Here is a 12581-nt window from a genome sequence, read left to right as displayed (position 1 = left end):
ACATTCCAGATACCAGCACTGTCAAAACTTAGAGGCTAGAATTGATCATAAACACTATCATTGGCACTCACACCACATCTTCCTATATCTATTTGCAAGAAGAATGATAATGACAATAGTGATAAGATATATTTTCTTTGAATAATTTTCAAATGATGACAGAGTTATTGACCATTTTTTTTGGTTCTATTTTTCAGGTGTACGTTGACAACTTACGAGATGATGTTGTAGCAGTTACTAGACATAATCCCAATAACCATGATTCTGTAGTACTAGTTGCCAGAACAGCCTTCCAACATCCACAAGACCCACATGGAACAGGCTATATAAAGCCTATAGTAGTTCAGGGTACTTATATAGTGTTTGTTAAGGAATAATGTATGGGAGTCCTCTTTTTATCAGACAATTTAAACATAAAAAAAACCTTGAAGAAAATTCATGTGCTAAATGCTAGTTCTTCAATAATAGGTTGCATTAAATTAGAAAAGAAGAGAACTGTTGTAGTTGTGCCTTCTCTTGACAAACAAAAGTACTTAATTGTGCGGGAATTTCTCGCTACATTGAAGACCTGTTGGTGACCTCCTGCTGTTGTTTTTTTCTATGGTCGGGTTGTTGTCTCTTTGGCACATTCCCCATTTCCATTCTCAATTTTACTTAAAGTCATGAATCTTCTGATTAAAAAAAAAATGAGGCATGTGTTTTTTTTATAACTAAATGGATAGTTTTATTGTAAAACTTATGAACATATACTTTTTCCACAAGAAAATTCTTTTTGACCAAGTTTAGGGCTATTCCAGAAAAAAATGTATGGGGGGATTGGAAGGCAGTTTTTGTCAGCACCCGCCACCCAGACAATTGTAATTGAGAATTATAGTGCATTATAGTGTGAAAAGTTGCTCTGATACCCATCACCCATGTATTATTAATACAATGTGCCTTTCAACCCCCCCCCCATACATTTTTTCTGGAATAGCCCTTAGAAGAAATTTACTTTTTTGAATCATTAGCTTCCCAGACAATAATTTGACTACATGTTTTCATAAAGCAGTGACCTCAGCATGACTTTTTTCCTCAAAACCCAGTGATCATAATATGCTTGGCTCTGTCATCAAATAACCTTTATCTAACTGTACATGTTATACATGTTCATATCTCAATGGTTCTTTGTTAATTGTTTACTAAGGTGACAATCAGTAAACTCGGCTTCAAAATATGAAAATTAATTAGCTGCCATGTTTTCATACCAAAACAGACCGAGTGAAAATTGTTGGACGATTATATGTAACAGCCACTATGTTCCGTCAGTTACTTTTTTCAGGCAGAACTTTTCAACTAGTTGTTTTATTCCGAGTGCAGTCGATAAGTTCCGGAAAAGTAGCTAGTTTAAAGTCCTGTAACAATGTAGCTACATGTAGTTGAATAGTTCTGTCGGAACAGAACACCTAGTTAAATCGTTCCGAATATACCATATTTCGTCCTTTTTGTAGAAAGAGGGGGAAGAATGAGTATCAGTATATATAAGAGCAAATCATTAATTTACAAGAATACCCAATGCACTGAAAGGGGTTTCTTTGGGAACAAATATGAAAAAAGGGGCATGGAACTTTTTTGGGGGGGAAATAATGAAAATGTATTTATACTTTGATGTACTGAGGGGGAAAAACAAACCCCCCCAGCAAAATTTAAGTTGTATTTCATAGCTCACATAAAACGAAATAAGTTGCATTATCCTTCAAATTTAGTATTCATAGTACCCTCAAGAGAGGGAAGAATACCCCCTCCTCATGTGGGTCTTTGCATCAGTTCTCCAAATGGATCTTTGTGACTGGTTGTTAAGTTCCGTTGGAACTTTTGAACTTTTGGGCTAGTTTGTTAGCTCTGGTTTTGACTTATTTACCAAAGAGGAACTTTGTGGCTAGTTGATAAGTTCCTTTTGACTTTTAATCAGTTTATCTTGGTTTCCCTTTGAAAGGTTCAAATATAATATGTTGCTTTTACTTTCATCAATTCTCCAAATGGAACTTTCTGTCTGGTTGATAAGTTCCCTTGGAACTTTTGGGCTAGTTTGTTAGATCCGGTTTTGACTAATTTGGCAACACAAGGAACTTTCTAACTAGTTGATATGTTCCGTTGGAACTTTTCAACTAGTCATTTTGTTCTGGTGGAACTTTAGTTAGTTCTTTCTGCACGGAACTTTCCAACGTCGTCCAAACAAAGGAGCATTTACATATACAATATTGAAGCGTAAAATATGACAAAATTTTTAAGATTAAGTTTTAATGATATATACATGCATTGGTTCAAGAATTGGATTAACATCATGTTTCACCAATCACTCATTTATATGACTTTAAATCAGTTCATCTGATGATATATACTTTTATTCATGGTATACCAATTTTCGTGGGTTTCGTGGGTCACAGCAAACCACGAATTGAAGAATTCAACGAAGAATAATCCGGATAAATGTGTATGGAGTCGGATGTTTATTTCCCGGTTATGTTATGCAGTTCTAGTATAGTGTTGACTAGCGATAAACATTGTAACATAACACATGGTTTTTTTTTAAAGAAGATACAAGTAGTTTAATTAAATCAATAATAAATATATCGAATATCAGTGATAATTTACTTTTTACAATTGATTAAAACTGTTCATGGAAAATAACTGCAAGTTGTTAATTACCGTGTCATAGTTTGGTTTACTAGTGATTGAAAATCAATAGGATTAAGTACAGGGATATTGCCCGTAGGTAATATTGTTTATGACAGTCCTGAACATTTATTTTCACACCTTTTACTTATATGACTGTTTATTATATCGTGATTAGGGAAATGAGCTTTCAATCATTAAGTTTTGATTGCCTTATAGAATTTCGACAAGCATTTATAAATTGTAAAACAAACAAATAATTAGTTGTCTTTGTCCATTATTGTAATAGAAATTTTCAATGAACACTTTAACCTAAAATGACCAAGCGAGGATTTTGACAATTCAAAACTTTTTTAATGAATTCCTTCTTTTTTGTTTGTTTTATTATTGATTAAACCAAGGAGGTTATATGATCTCCTAAATAAAAAAAAATCAACGAATTATGTATCTGAATTTTTTTTTTTTGTTATCAGGGATCCACGAATTTACGTATACCACGAAACGTTTTTTTTTCACTATCCACGAAAATTGATACCCACGAAAATAAATGAATCCACAGTAGTTGGTGATATATATATATATGTGATAATTCAACGGAACAGCATTTTAATTACTGTCCATTGTCTAAAGGTTTCTTGAAGGTCTCTAATGGAAAGTTAGTATATTGTAAGTATTTGAATGCATTGAAATGTTATAAAAAATATATCCCATGAAAAGGAAACTATTAAACAAAAACTAAAATGTTTTACTATAGTAAGTAGATTCTATAAAAAGAAATTTTAAAATTCGTTTGATTTTTTGCTATAACGTCACATTTTGTTTTAAATATGCAATTAATTGTTTGAAGTTGTCATCACTTGTTTTCAAGCTGGATTCGAGGTCCATATGTTGCTCTATGTTTTGTTTTACTAATAAATTTAATAATAATGCTTCATTTGTTTTTTACAGGACGAGTTAAGGAAGTGTTGTTTGAAGGAAGAGTTCTAGAAGCTAAAGAATTCACATATGTCAAAGATTCTGAATATATTAATGGTTTACCTAATTATTACCTGGAAATGAGACAGAACTTTGATCCTAAACAAACTAAAATGGTGGATATTACCTTGTCAGAAAGTGGAGAAACTACACAAATATCATTTAAACAATTTACACCTGGAAGTGTTGTAATTATTCAGTAGGTATCCTAATTTCTATTTTGGATGAAGACATTTTTACAATTTCTGGATACACTGAATTATACTTATCACAAATAAAGTGCTGATATGTTAAGACATTTGTTATACATCCCTATTTTATTGTCAAACAGAAAAGTTTTATAAGCAGTATTGCATGTTTAGGAAATCAGTTGAATCGTTATACTTGAAATGAAAGATGTCAGATGATTGTTTTTCATATATCCCAATGTTTTCAATTGAAAAAGTGATATAGTTTAAAAGAAATGATACATAAAAGGTAAACCACTTTCAAATTCTATATGTGACTGTCCTAAGACTAAGCAAATAACTATCAATTAATCAACTAAAACATTTAATTCAAATCATGCATAGAGGAACATTTCAAAAAGTCAAAATTCAAATTGGAAACAACATATTTCTAAATACAACTTATATTTTTTAGGTGTGGTTTATCTAATGCTGCTTCTAAAGCAATATTAAAGATCCGACAATTCTGTGGTCAGTTTGGCTATCTGATGAGATCTTACAGTGGTCGTAAAACATACGATGAATCATGGGACACCACTAATTTCCAGGCCATTGTTGGGAAACTTTCCTTGACAGATCTCAATCATGTTCTGTATCGCTGTGATGCTGAAGAACAATCTGATGGCAATGGTTTTGGTGCCTATGATGTGCCAGGACATGGTCCTTTTGTTTACTGTGGTATTAGAGGTTTGTTATTTTTATTTTGAATTTAAACTCCTATCACTTTGATAAATAACTTTATTAGGGGAAAAACACATTTTCAGAATTTCATTGATTGATATAATTTCTGTCAGTATGAGTAATTTTTTTAGTATTCCTCTTTGAAATCTATTTATTTCAAGGTATTGTTGCTGTTTTGAATGAAATGAGAGAAAGAAATGATCTAGGACATGCTGTTTGTGGAAATCTCAGAGAGGGGAACTGGCTTCCTCAGTATATAGCTAACAGACTTAAAGTCAAAGAAGGAACAAAAGTTGTAGGTTAAGTTTTATCTTTATCATTATAAACTTATATTGATGTGCGTATGGATGCCTACTTCAACATCTCGTTGATTACAATATTCCTCCACATGAAATGTCATTGGTTAAATGTTCAAACCTCAAAATTCAAGGGTTTACACAGATTTTTATACCCCCGAACACTTGTATCATTTTACACTATTCAAATTATCCGCTTGCAGCTGGGAAATTATCAGTGAGCAGTAGCTCAAAGTTTCACTTGTTGTATTTACTATCAATAGCGGGTTACTGTTGTAGTTGAGGGGATAAAGTGGTACAAATTGGTACTTTTATGTCTAATGATTTAATGGAAAACGACTTATATGTGTTAGTTTTTCTAACTGCAACTGTCTGCCATCCAATTATCAAAGGTCAACAAAATTATGATAATAAATTGAGGACTTTTTGATATATTGTAACCACTTATTATAAGATAATCTGTGAAAATGCAAATCTTAACTGGATTTTCTAACATTAAATGAAAAAGAAATTAATTTAGATAAGAGAAAATTTAGCAATTAAGTAAAGTTGACTACTTTATAGTTTTTATTAGAAATTGACTTGAAAGATTAACTTTTTTTATTTACAGCTAGGACAGTGGTTTGATGATGTATTTAAACATCTGTACAATGTGCCAAGGTCTCTGGTTCCATGTTACTTTGACACTATTATAATGGGATCTTTCATTGTGCTTCGTAGCAGGGTTGTAGAACAGATGTCGGAGTAAGTGTCTTCGCTTTTATATAGATCATAAGATCATAGGATTTCAACTTGACAGTGCAGATTCTTCAAATGGGATGATCTTATTTTAAAATGAAGATTTTTATAATAAAAGTCCCTCAAATAAAAAATGTTGTCATGCTTAGTCAAATTTGTCTATTCACCAATATTTCCTTATAAGTTTGTGAATAATTATACCTGATAGCATAATTAATCTTTGATTAAGAGATATTATGTATTTTCATTAACTTCTGCTATGCTTTTTTACACAGCATGGCTAAGAGTGTAGTGGTATAAATTGAAAATAAGTCTACATGTACTTCAAATGGTGACTAAAATACTTTTCTTTATTGATAATTATTACTTGTTTTATTTTAGTTTTATTAAAGATGGATCCACTTTTCTTAAGATATTGGCAATGGGAGCTGTTCAATTTTGTGGCTTTGTAAAGACATCTAAGTTGCCTCCCTTGTCCCCTAACTTATCACCACCTAAACCACCTGTAGATGAAGATGACAAAGAGGCCACATTATCGTTAGCAGCTGGTATGTGTCATGTTTGTATTTTAAGATTTATTGGTTATCATAACAAAGTCTTAAGTACCTATTGATGATAAAATGTAACTACCACAATACACACCCATAAGGCATAGATAAAAACATTTATTCCCTTTTTTTCAAATTTTGAGTTGATTATTATTTGTGGTAATTTTCCATATTGTGCTTCTCCACTAAGAATGTTTTTTTATGCCCCACCTACGATAGAAGAGGGGCATTATGTTTTCTGGTGTGTGCGTCCGTTCGTCCGTCTGTTCGTCCGTCCGTCCGTCCGGTTTTTGGTCAAGGTAGTTTTTGATGAAGTTGAAGTCCAATCAACTTGAAACTTAGTATACATGTTCCCTTTGATAAGATCATTCTAATTTTAATGCCAAATTAGAGAATTTATTCCAATTTCACGGTCCACTAAACATAGAAAATGATAGTGCGAGTTGGGCATCCGTGTACTGTGGACACATTCTTGTTCTCATAGTCATGTAGAGTGAGATCACTATGATGTCATAGGCCCAAATCATTGACATAGCCTAGGAAAATCTCTAGGAAAATATGAGTAAACAGATTATCTTAGATCTTCAGACTTGAGAACGATCTATCCCCCTTAAATGAGATTGTAGCCAAGTAACTCTCTTGTATACTAAGCTGTAGATAATCTATAAGTAACTTGTGCTTATCTTGTAGTATCTTGACAAACATAAAAGCTTTGTATTCTCTATGGAAGACTTTTTCTATTTTAGGTTTTTCTCACTTTGGTGCTGGATATATGAGAAATTGGGGAAGGGATACATTCATTTCATTGAGAGGATTATTTCTGGTAACTGGTAGATATCAGGAAGCCAGGTAAGTTAATTGGGGAAGGGATACATTTATTTCATTAAGAGGATTATTACTGGTAACTGGTAGATATCAGGAAGCCAGGTAAGTTAATTGGGGAAGGGATACATTCATTTCATTGAGAGGATTATTACTGGTAACTGGTAGATATCAGGAAGCCAGGTAAGTTAATTGGGGAAGGGATACATTTATTTCATTGAGAGGATTATTACTGGTAACTGGTAGATATCAGGAAGCCAGGTAAGTTAATTGGGGAAGGAATACATTTATTTCATTAAGAGGATTATTACTGGTAACTGGTAGATATCAGGAAGCCAGGTAAGTTAATTGGGGAAGGGATACATTTATTTTATTGAGAGGATTATTACTGGTAACTGGTAGATATCAGGAAGCCAGGTAAGTTAATTGGGGAAAGGATACATTTATTTCATTGAGAGGATTATTACTGGTAACTGGTAGATATCAGGAAGCCAGGTAAGTTAATTGGGGAAGGGATACATTTATTTCATTGAAAGGATTATTACTGGTAACTGGTAGATATCAGGAAGCCAGGTAAGTTAATTGGGGAAGGGATACATTTATTTCATTGAGAGGATTATTACTGGTAACTGGTAGATATCAGGAAGCCAGGAAAGTTAATTGGGGAAGGGATACATTTATTTCATTGAGAGGATTATTACTGGTAACTGGTAGATATCAGGAAGCCAGGTAAGTTAATTGGGGAAGGGATACATTTATTTCATTGAGAGGATTATTACTGGTAACTGGTAGATATCAGGAAGCCAGGTAAGTTAATTGGGGAAGGGATACATTTATTTCATTGAGAGGATTATTACTGGTAACTGGTAGATATCAGGAAGCCAGGTAAGTTAATTGGGGAAGGGATACATTTATTTCATTGAGAGGATTATTACTGGTAACTGGTAGATATCAGGAAGCCAGGTAAGTTAATTGGGGAAGGGATACATTTATTTCATTGAGAGGATTATTACTGGTAACTGGTAGATATCAGGAAGCCAGGTAAGTTAATTGGGGAAGGGATACATTGATTTCATTGAGAGGATTGTTACTGGTAACTGGTAGATATCAGGAAGCCAGGTAAGTTAATTGGGGAAGGGATACATTTAATTCATTGAGAGGATTATTACTGGTAACTGGTAGATATCAGGAAGCCAGGTAAGTTAATTGGGGAAGGGATACATTTATTTCATTGAGAGGATTATTACTGGTAACTGGTAGATGCCAGGAAGCCAGGTAAAGTAATTGGGGAAGGGATACATTTAATTCATTGAGAGGATTATTACTGGTAACTGGTAGATATCAGGAAGCCAGGTAAGTTAATTGGGGAGGGGATACATTCATTTCATTGAGAGGATTATTACTGGTAACTGGTAGATATCAGGAATCCAGGTAAGTTAATTGGGGAAGAGATACATTGATTTCATTGAGAGGATTATTACTGGTAACTGGTAGATATCAGGAATCCAGGTAAGTTAATTGGGGAAGGGATACATTTATTTCATTGAGAGGATTATTACTGGTAACTGGTAGATATCAGGAATCCAGGTAAGTTAATTGGGGAAGGGATACATTTATTTCATTGAGAGGATTATTACTGGTAACTGGTAGATATCAGGAAGCCAGGTAAGTTAATTGGGGAAGGGATACATTTATTTCATTGAGAGGATTATTACTGGTAACTGGTAGATATCAGGAAGCCAGGTAAGTTAATTGGGGAAGGGATACATTTATTTCATTGAGAGGATTATTACTGGTAACTGGTAGATATCAGGAAGCCAGGTAAGTTAATTGGGGAAGGGATACATTGATTTCATTGAGAGGATTATTACTGGTAACTGGTAGATATCAGGAAGCCAGGTAAGTTATTTGGGGAAGGGATACATTTATTTCATTGAGAGGATTATTACTGGTAACTGGTAGATATCAGGAAGCCAGGTAAGTTAATTGGGGAAGGGATACATTTATTTCATTGAGAGGATTATTACTGGTAACTGGTAGATATCAGGAAGCCAGGTAAGTTAATTGGGGAAGGGATACATTGATTTCATTGAGAGGATTGTTACTGGTAACTGGTAGATATCAGGAAGCCAGGTAAGTTAATTGGGGAAGGGATACATTTATTTCATTGAGAGGATTATTACTGGTAACTGGTAGATATCAGGAAGCCAGGTAAGTTAATTGGGGAAGGGATACATTGATTTCATTAAGAGGATTATTACTGGTAACTGGTAGATATCAGGAAGCCAGGTAAGTTAATTGGGGAAGGGATACATTTAATTCATTGAGAGGATTATTACTGGTAACTGGTAGATATCAGGAAGCCAGGTAAGTTAATTGGGGAAGGGATACATTTATTTCATTGAGAGGATTATTACTGGTAACTGGTAGATATCAGGAAGCCAGGTAAGTTAATTGGGGAAGGGATACATTTATTTCATTGAGAGGATTATTTCTGGTAACTGGTAGATATCAGGAAGCCAGGTAAGTTAATTGGGGAAGGGATACATTTATTTCATTGAGAGGATTATTACTGGTAACTGGTAGATATCAGGAAGCCAGGTAAGTTAATTGGGGAAGGGATACATTTATTTCATTGAGAGGATTATTACTGGTAACTGGTAGATATCAGGAAGCCAGGTAAGTTAATTGGGGAAGGGATACATTTATTTCATTGAGAGGATTATTACTGGTAACTGGTAGATATCAGGAAGCCAGGTAAGTTAATTGGGGAAGGGATACATTTATTTCATTGAGAGGATTATTACTGGTAACTGGTAGATATCAGGAAGCCAGGTAAGTTAATTGGGGAAGGGATACATTGATTTCATTGAGAGGATTGTTACTGGTAACTGGTAGATATCAGGAAGCCAGGTAAGTTAATTGGGGAAGGGATACATTTATTTCATTGAGAGGATTATTACTGGTAACTGGTAGATATCAGGAAGCCAGGTAAGTAAATTGGGGAAGGGATACATTGATTTCATTAAGAGGATTATTACTGGTAACTGGTAGATATCAGGAAGCCAGGTAAGTTAATTGTGGAAGGGATCATTGATTTCATTGAGAGGATTATTACTGGTAACTGATAGAAATCAGGAAGCCAGGTAAGTTAATTGGGGAAGGGATACATTGATTTCATTAAGAGGATTATTACTGGTAACTGGTAGATATCAGGAAGCCAGGTAAGTTAATTGGGGAAGGGATACATTGATTTCATTGAGAGGATTATTACTGGTAACTGGTAGATATCAGGAAGCCAGGTAAGTTAATTGGGGAAGGGATACATTGATTTCATTGAGAGGATTGTTACTGGTAACTGGTAGATATCAGGAAGCCAGGTAAGTTAATTGGGGAAGAGATACATTGATTTCATTGAGAGGATTATTACTGGTAACTGGTAGATATCAGGAATCCAGGTAAGTTAATTGGGGAAGGAATACATTTATTTCATTAAGAGGATTATTACTGGTAACTGGTAGATATCAGGAAGCCAGGTAAGTTAATTGGGGAAGGGATACATTTATTTCATTGAGAGGATTATTACTGGTAACTGGTAGATGCCAGGAAGCCAGGTAAAGTGATTGGGGAAGGGATACATTTAATTCATTGAGAGGATTATTACTGGTAACTGGTAGATATCAGGAAGCCAGGTAAGTTAATTGGGGAAGGGATACATTTATTTCATTGAGAGGATTATAACTGGTAACTGGTAGATATCAGGAAGCCAGGTAAGTTAATTGGGGAAGGGATACATTTATTTCATTGAGAGTATTATTACTGGTAACTGGTAGATATCAGGAAGCCAGGTAAGTTAATTGGGGAAGGGATACATTGATTTCATTGAGAGGATTATTACTGGTAACTGGTAGATATCAGGAAGCCAGGTAAGTTAATTGGGGAAGGGATACATTGATTTCATTGAGAGGATTATTACTGGTAACTGGTAGATATCAGGAAGCCAGGTAAGTTAATTGGGGAAGGGATACATTGATTTCATTGAGATGATTATTACTGGTAACTGGTAGATATCAGGAAGCCAGGTAAGTTAATTGGGGAAGGGATACATTTATTTCATTGAGAGGATTATTACTGGTAAATGGTAGATGCCAGGAAGCCAGGTAAAGTAATTGGGGAAGGGATACATTTAATTCATTGAGAGGATTATTACTGGTAACTGGTAGATATCAGGAAGCCAGGTAAGTTAATTGGGGAGGGGATACATTCATTTCATTGAGAGGATTATTACTGGTAACTGGTAGATATCAGGAAGCCAGGTAAGTTATTTGGGGAAGGGATACATTTATTTCATTGAGAGGATTATTACTGGTAACTGGTAGATATCAGGAAGCCAGGTAAGTTAATTGGGGAAGGGATACATTTATTTCATTGAGAGGATTATTACTGGTAACTGGTAGATATCAGGAAGCCAGGTAAGTTAATTGGGGAAGGGATACATTGATTTCATTGAGAGGATTATTACTGGTAACTGGTAGATATCAGGAAGCCAGGTAAGTTAATTGGGGAAGGGATACATTTATTTCATTGAGAGGATTATTACTGGTAACTGGTAGATATCAGGAAGCCAGGTAAAGTAATTGGGGAAGGGATACATTGATTTCATTGAGAGGATTATTACTGGTAACTGGTAGATATCAGGAAGCCAGGTAAGTTAATTGGGGAAGGGATACATTTATTTCATTGAGAGGATTGTTACTGGTAACTGGTAGATATCAGGACGCCAGGTAAGTTAATTGGGGAAGGGATACATTTATTTCATTGAGAGGATTATTACTGGTAACTGGTAGATATCAGGAAGCCAGGTAAGTTAATTGGGGAAGGGATACATTTATTTCATTGAGAGGATTATTACTGGTAACTGGTAGATATCAGGAAGCCAGGTAAGTTAATTGGGGAAGGAATACATTTATTTCATTGAGAGGATTATTACTGGTAACTGGTAGATATCAGGAAGCCAGGTAAGTTATTTGGGGAAGGGGTACATTGATTGCATTGAGAGGATTATTACTGGTAACTGGTAGATATCAGGAAGCCAGGTAAGTTAATTGGGGAAGGAATACATTTATTTCATTAAGAGGATTATTACTGGTAACTGGTAGATATCAGGAAGCCAGGTAAGTTAATTTGGGAAGGGATACATTTATTTCATTGAGAGGATTATTACTGGTAACTGGTAGATATCAGGAAGCCAGGTAAGTTAATTGGGGAAGGAATACATTTATTTCATTAAGAGGATTATTACTGGTAACTGGTAGATATCAGGAAGCCAGGTAAGTTAATTGGGGAAGGAATACATTTATTTCATTAAGAGGATTATTACTGGTAACTGGTAGATATCAGGAAGCCAGGTAAGTTAATTGGGGAAGGGATACATTTAATTCATTGAGAGGATTATTACTGGTAACTGATAGATATCAGGAAGCCAGGTAAGTTATTTGGGGAAGGGATACATTTATTTCATTGGTATTTCTTTTGGTGTCTTCTTTTAGAGAACCACTGAATGAAATGAAACCAAACATAGCATAAATGTTTCTTATTAGGTGCAAACCAAGTGTTGTTACTTTGTATCCGATCCATCATCC

The 12581-nt window shown here is 34.5% G+C and overlaps 1 protein-coding gene across 4 annotated transcripts in view; it reads left to right on the top strand.

The window, feature by feature from the left end:
* The window catches only part of LOC139510350 (glycogen debranching enzyme-like), a 39377-nt gene that overhangs the window by 11819 nt on the left and 14977 nt on the right, over nucleotides 1-12581 (top strand). For all 4 annotated transcript variants that reach the window (XM_071296924.1, XM_071296934.1, XM_071296912.1 and 1 more), the window contains exons 14-20: nucleotides 198-348; nucleotides 3601-3826; nucleotides 4270-4541; nucleotides 4697-4830; nucleotides 5442-5575; nucleotides 5951-6117; nucleotides 6864-6966. In XM_071296924.1, coding sequence (XP_071153025.1) covers nucleotides 198-348; nucleotides 3601-3826; nucleotides 4270-4541; nucleotides 4697-4830; nucleotides 5442-5575; nucleotides 5951-6117; nucleotides 6864-6966 — 1187 coding nt within the window. The remainder of the gene's footprint in view (nucleotides 1-197; nucleotides 349-3600; nucleotides 3827-4269; nucleotides 4542-4696; nucleotides 4831-5441; nucleotides 5576-5950; nucleotides 6118-6863; nucleotides 6967-12581) is intronic.

Source organism: Mytilus edulis, chromosome 1 (assembly GCF_963676685.1).
Source record: "Mytilus edulis chromosome 1, xbMytEdul2.2, whole genome shotgun sequence".
NCBI lineage: Eukaryota > Metazoa > Mollusca > Bivalvia > Mytilida > Mytilidae > Mytilus > Mytilus edulis.
Note: the sequence above shows the minus strand (reverse complement) of the source record. Positions and strands in the feature narration are given on the sequence as shown.